Source organism: Pyrgilauda ruficollis, unplaced genomic scaffold, assembly GCF_017590135.1.
Source record: "Pyrgilauda ruficollis isolate IOZ18807 unplaced genomic scaffold, ASM1759013v1 scaffold410, whole genome shotgun sequence".
Taxonomy (NCBI): Eukaryota; Metazoa; Chordata; class Aves; order Passeriformes; family Passeridae; genus Pyrgilauda; species Pyrgilauda ruficollis.
In genome coordinates, this window is record NW_024525602.1 from 53,603 (window position 1) to 60,208 (window position 6,606).

At 52.2% G+C, this 6,606-nt stretch overlaps 1 protein-coding gene across 1 annotated transcript; it reads left to right on the plus strand.

Annotated features, from left to right (window-relative positions):
- The first annotated feature begins 333 nt into the window (after positions 1–333).
- Positions 334–648, plus strand: LOC121359103 (feather beta keratin-like). Its single transcript, XM_041477815.1, has one exon. The coding sequence runs from the start codon at positions 334–336 to the stop codon at positions 646–648; it is 315 nt and encodes a 104-aa protein (XP_041333749.1).
- The last annotated feature ends 5,958 nt before the right edge of the window (positions 649–6,606 follow it).

Here is a 6,606-nt window from a genome sequence, read left to right on the forward strand (position 1 = left end):
CTGCCTCAGAACGCACCAAGGCCATGGGACAAAGCAGTCCCACCCATCCAGGACCAGCATAAAAGCCAGACTAGAGCCTCTCTCCCTCACACACCTCTCCTGAAGCCTTCTCCTCCTGCAGACTACCAGGTGAGCCTCAAGCCCCTGACCCTTCTCCTCCTCCACCTCTGGCCCCTCTCTTTCAGCACACTGAGCCCCAGCCTCAGCAGCCCTCACTCCTCCTCACAGCTCCACAACAACCTCCACACTCCCTCACTCTCCTGCATCATCACCCCTCAACACCCCCCACCCTTCCTCAACTCTCTCTCTTCCAGTACCCTCCACACCACAGCCATGGCCTGCAACAACATCTGCCGACCCTGCGGACCCACCCCGCTGGCCAACAGCTGCAACAAGCCCTGTGCCCTGCAATGCCAGGATTCCCGCGTCATCATCGACCCTGCCCCTGTGCTGGTCACCCTGCCAGGACCCATCATGACCTCCTTCCCCCAGAGCACCGCCGTCGGATCCACCTCCTCCGCTGCTCTGGGCACTGAGCTCAGTGCCCAGGGACAGCCCATCTCTGGTGGATTTGGCTTTGGCGGTTTTGGCTACGGCCTGGCAGGCCTGGGCTGCTCTGGCAGAAGGGGCTATGGCTCCATCTGCTAAGGGCCCTCAGCACCACCCTTGACACCACCAGCTCTGGCCTCTGGCAACAGCTCCTGCAATCAAAGCACATCAAATCAGCTGTTGGTCACGATGGTCTCACCTCATAACAGATTATTTCCACTTCTTATTCCTGCCTCTGCATTCTTTCATATCAATAAAGTTTTCCTGCTTTAAACCTGGAATGCCTCCTTATTTTTTAGTGTTAAAATGATCTCACCTCTGCAGCCACCTCATTCTAGGACTGAACAAGCCACTGGGAGCATGTGGAAGAGGGCAACAACACTTTTCCTTACATATATGTCAAAACAACTAATAGCAAATTATGGCATAGGAAACACAGTAAGGAACATCTTGCAGAACATGTCACAGACCTTGCAAACTGCTCCACCAAAGTCTTTGACACATCAATTCTCACCTTGGCACAAAAATGGAAAAGTCACTCCATGACCATGCACACTTGGCAAAGTCTCTTCCTGGCCAGCACTCTTGAAACCCTCCAGCAAAGAGAGAAACAACATCCACCTCTTGGACTGGAGCTGTGGAGCGCAGGTGCTTCAACTGCCCTGCTCAAGCAAGACCAAAGAGAGAACATTTCCAGCACCATGGACAGGTCAGATTTGGATCTCCAAGGATTGAGATTCCACCACCTCTTCCACTCTACAACCTCTTCCACTCTGTGGCAACTCTCACGAAGAAAGATTCTTGGCTTCTTTGCCCATGGAATTCCATCTCTTTTCACTTGTGCCCTTGCTCTCTTGCCCCACAGGTGTGCACTGCTGAGAACAGCCGGGCTCCCTTGTCTTCATTCCCCCACCATCAGGGATTTGCAAACACTGATGGCACAACCCTGTCCATCCTTGTCCCCTGGGCGCCTCAGCTCTGCCATCCTCTTCTCTAGAAAAGTTCCTCCAGCCCCTTTAGAACATTGCCGCTCCTGGAATGGTCTGGATTCATTACATGGATTTCATTTTCACACTTCAGATCATTGCTGGCCTGGAATGGTCAAGATTCATTAACTGGATTGCATTCTCATGCCCAGGAGGACTGGTCATAGCACCTCACCTGCGATGTCACCAGCTTTCAGGAGACAGCAAGAGTCACCTCCCCCTGTCTCATCACAACACTTTTCCCACTTCTTCCCTCAAACCTTGGGGTCCCTTTTCCCACCCAGGGACACCTCCTGGTCAATTTCTTCTCAACCACAACCACAAAAGTTTTTTCAGAGAAGAAAACCATTGTTCCAAGCTACTCTGAGACTTTACTTCCTACCTGGGATGACTCCCACCAAAAACAGCCCGTGGCAGATGCCCTTGCTGAGCTCCAGCAGATGTTCAGGACTACTCAGGTTTTCTGTGTTGGCCAAAAGGATCCAACTCCTGGGCCTCAGCACTGAGAACTTGCTGCCATCACTTTTTGGGACAGCCCTCTGTGTCCAGTTCTTCAGAATCATTCTCTGGGCAAGGACACAACCCAGACTTTCCTGGTGTTGAGAATCAGGCAATGCCCCCCTCCAACAACCCTGAGCAACCTCCAAATCTTCTTTCTGACAATCACAAGTGGCCTCACCCCTTTGCAGTCATCCCCAGCAAAGACCCCAAAGGCCCTGGATACCAAAACCTTAAAGGCAAGAGGGGCACCAAGACACCCACAGAGCACAGTCAACAGGAAAGGTCAGGTTTAGAGTCAGGCTTGGACAGGTGGTCTCCAGGTGGGAAATCATGGAATATGAGGGAAGGGGCAACACCTCCAGCAGAGCTGCAAATCCCTGAGCAGCCTGAGAGGGCTGGGAGGGAATGGGGCTCCTCTTCACAACACACCCACAAACCACAGCACACCATCCCACAGGGTGACCTTGCCGATGACAACCGCACCTCCCCAAAGTTTTGGTTGTTTATTCAGCCCAAGGATTGAGATTCCACCACCTCTTCCACTCTACAACCTCTTCCACTCTGTGGCAACCCTCACGAAGAAAGATTCTTGGCTTCTTTGCCCATGGAATTCCATCTCTTTTCACTTGTGCCCTTGCTGTCTTGCCCCACAGGTGTGCACTGCTGAGAACAGCCGGGCTTGTGTTGGCCCATTCCCCCACCATCAGGGATTTGCAAACACTGATGGCACAACCCTGTCCATCCTTGTCCCCTGGGCGCCTCAGCTCTGCCATCCTCTTCTCTAGAAAAGTTCCTCCAGCCCCTTTAGAACATTGCCGCTCCTGGAATGGTCTGGATTCATTACATGGATTTCATTTTCACACTTCAGATCATTGCTGGCCTGGAATGGTCAAGATTCATTAACTGGATTGCATTCTCATGCCCAGGAGGACTGGTCATAGCACCTCACCTGCGATGTCACCAGCTTTCAGGAGACAGCAAGAGTCACCTCCCCCTGTCTCATCACAACACTTTTCCCACTTCTTCCCTCAAACCTTGGGGTCCCTTTTCCCACCCAGGGACACCTCCTGGTCAATTTCTTCTCAACCACAACCACAAAAGTTTTTTCAGAGAAGAAAACCATTGTTCCAAGCTACTCTGAGACTTTACTTCCTACCTGGGATGACTCCCACCAAAAACAGCCCGTGGCAGATGCCCTTGCTGAGCTCCAGCAGATGTTCAGGACTACTCAGGTTTTCTGTGTTGGCCAAAAGGATCCAACTCCTGGGTTACAGCACTGTGGATTTGCTGCCATCTGGACTTTGGAACACTGACCACAAGCCTCTGGACCCAGCCCTTCAGAGCCTTCTCCAGCCACCACTGACACAACCTGGACATGCCTGGGGTATTGTCAAGGATTATGTAATGCTCTCCTCCAATAACCCAGGGCAACTGCCCAATCCACTTTCTGACAACCAGACATTGCCCAGAGGAGTGACTGACCTCAGTCCTTAGCCCAAAATATGACCCAAAAGACGCTGGATATCAAAACTGTAAAAGCAAGAGGGGCATCAAGACACACACAAAGCACAACCAGCAGGAAAAAAGATGGCCCAATGTCAGCCATTGCCAGCTGGGAGAAAAGCATGGAGGGAGGGTATGTGATTGAAGGTACAACACCTCCTACTTGCCACAGCTGCAAAATGCACACCAGCCTGACAGGGCTGCCAGAGAGTGGGGGCAACTCTTCCCCACACAGCCACAAGCCACAGCACACAAGTACCATGGGGTGACCTCAGTGATTACACCCCACCTCTCCAAAGCCTTGGTCACGTCTCAAGCCCACCATGACACAAGCCATAAATACCAGAATACGTTTTCTAAAACTTGCACTTAAAATCTGCCGCCAAGGTGAGATGGACACAACCCCAAGAGAAGGACAAGGTACTGTGGATGTGGGGAAAGACAAGGAATGCCCAGCTCATGACACACCAGGTGGGACCATCCATGAGAAGGAAGACAAGGACCTGCTCAAGCAGACCTGTAGATGAGCCTCAGAGATGATGAGGCCCTCAAACCAAAAGTGAACACAGACACCACGAGGGCTTTGTGTTAAAGGCATGCAAAGACCTACAATAGAGTATCCTCCCCTGATCTCAAGCAAGTGAGAGGTTTGTGTGGTGCGATTGAAGACCAAAGTGTGCCGAGGGTAGGGGAACTGGAGCAATATTTCCTAAGACAGGCCTTGGTGCACTTTTTCCTCCAAACCAACTGCCTTCACAAACTTGCCTTAGCACTGAGTGAGACTGGAAGAGTTCTGGGAGAAAAGAGAAAGAGCCATGTGAGATTGTGATGCAAAGGAAAACTTTATTGAGCACAAAGAGTGAAAATTCAGCAACAGCCAGTAGAGGGGAGCTGGTCTGGGTTGTGACCAGGCTGACCATCAGCAGTGCAGATTTGTTTGGAGATTTGGCCAGAGCATCAAGGCATTCCTGCCCTTCACTGGGAGAAGCACACTGGAGGCGCCCAATGGTCTCTGGCTTGGGAGAAGGGGTTTGCAGCAGAGGGCACTGGATAGAGCTGAAGGGGCCATGCAGAGAAGGGAGTGGGAGAAGAGCAGGAGGCAGATGGGCCATGTTTGCAGGCAGCCCAGGCTGGTCCCTTGGCTGCTGTCTTGCTTGGTGCCCCAACAGCAGATGATGCCTTAAGGCATCACAGGAACAGGAATCGCTGATCCCATTTGAGAGCCTTGGCACAGAAAGGTGTCCTCAATGCCTGAGATGTGTTCCAGGGAGTGGGTGGTTGGTGTGGGTGGAGGAGTGGTGCTGAGGGCCCTTAGCAGAATGTGGGGATGTGAGAGGCAGTTATTCCGGAGAGCAAGGGTTAGGATTAGGGAGTGAGGAGGCTGTTGTGGGGCTGTGGGGAGGCGTGAGGGCTGCTGAGGCTGGGACTGAGTATGCTGGAAGAGAGAGGCCAGGGTTGCAGGAGCAGGAGGGTCAGGGGATTGAGACTCACCTGGTAGTCAGTAGGAGCAGGAGAAGGCTTCAGGAGAAGTGTGTGATGGAGAGAGGCTCTGGGCTGGCTTTTATGCTGGTCCTGGATGGGTGGGACAGCCTTGTGCCATGGCCTTGGGGCATTTTGGAGGCAGCAGTACTTGCCTCACCACATCCTGCATGAGGTCATGAGGTGGGCAGTGTTTTCTTCTGTGATGTTCTGCAATTCCATGTCCTACTCTTCAGTCGGTATCCATCTGATCTTAGCGGCAGTCTTCATGGGTTGGTGTTTGGCAGGATTTCACTGTCAGATGTGTGTCAGGGAGGAATGAATAAACAACCAGAGCCCTGGAGATTTGCAATGTCATCAGTGATGTCACTTTGTGGCCCTTGGCTGCTGTGGTTTGTGGGTGCCTTGTGAAGCTCCAGGTGAGTCTCAGGGAGGGCTGAATAAACAACCAAAACTTTGGGGAGGTGCGGTTGTTATTGGCAAGGTCACCCTGTGGCACGGGCGTGCTGTGGTTTATGGGTGAAGGAGCCCCATTCCCTCCCAGCCCTCTCAGGCTGCTCAGGGATTTGCAGCTCTGCTGGAGGTGTTGCCCCTTCCCTCACATTCCATTTCCCGTCTGTCCAAGCCTGACTCTAAACCTGACCTCTGCTGTTGACTGTGCTCTGTTGGTGTCTTGGTACCCCTCTTGCCTTTAAGGTTTTGGTATCCAGGGCCTTTGGGGTCTTTGCTGGGGATGAGTGCAAAGGGGTGAGGCCACTTGTGATTGTCAGAAAGAAGATTTGGAGGTTGCTCAGGGTTGTTGGAGGGGGGCATTGCCTGATTCTCAACACCAGGAAAGTCTGGGTTGTGTCCTTGCCCAGAGAATGATTCTGAAGAACTGGACACAGAGGGCTGTCCCAAAAAGTGATGGCAGCAAGTTCTCAGTGCTGTGGTCCAGGACTTGGATCCTTTTGGCCAACATTGAAAACCTGAGTGGTCCTGGACATCCGCTGGAGCTCAGCAAGGACATCTGCCAAGGGCTGTTTCTTGGCAAGAACGAGGATGTCATCCCTGGCAGGAAGGAATAAGTGGGTATCAGTTGGATCAAGTGTTTTCCAAATAGCCTTTGTAGTTGAGGGCGAGAAGAAGAGGAGTTGGAAGTATCCCTGTGTCCTTGTGGGAAAAAGGACCCGAAGATTCCAGAAATGATGTGGAAAAGTGTTGGGATGAGGCAGTGAGAGGTGGCTGCTGGTGTTTACTCAGCACCGTTGAGGTCCCGTGTGAGGTGCTGTGGGCAGCTCTGGGCTCCCCAGGGACATGAGCCTAGGGCCACCCAGATACAAATGGGCCTGAAAGATGATCCCAAGATGAGAAATGGAGAGAGCCAGATTCCCAGGGGATGAGGATGGACAGAGGTGTGTCATCTGTGTTTGCAAATCACTGATCATGGGGGATGACAACAAGGGAGTGTCCTGGGGAGGTCACTCTGCAATAACTTTTATAAGTCTCAGTGCTTGGAGGAAAGAGATCTCATGCCCTTGTGTTTTGAATGGGATCAAGAGAGAGGATCTGGTAAACGAGAGTCTGTTCAGGCTGAACTTGATCCAGT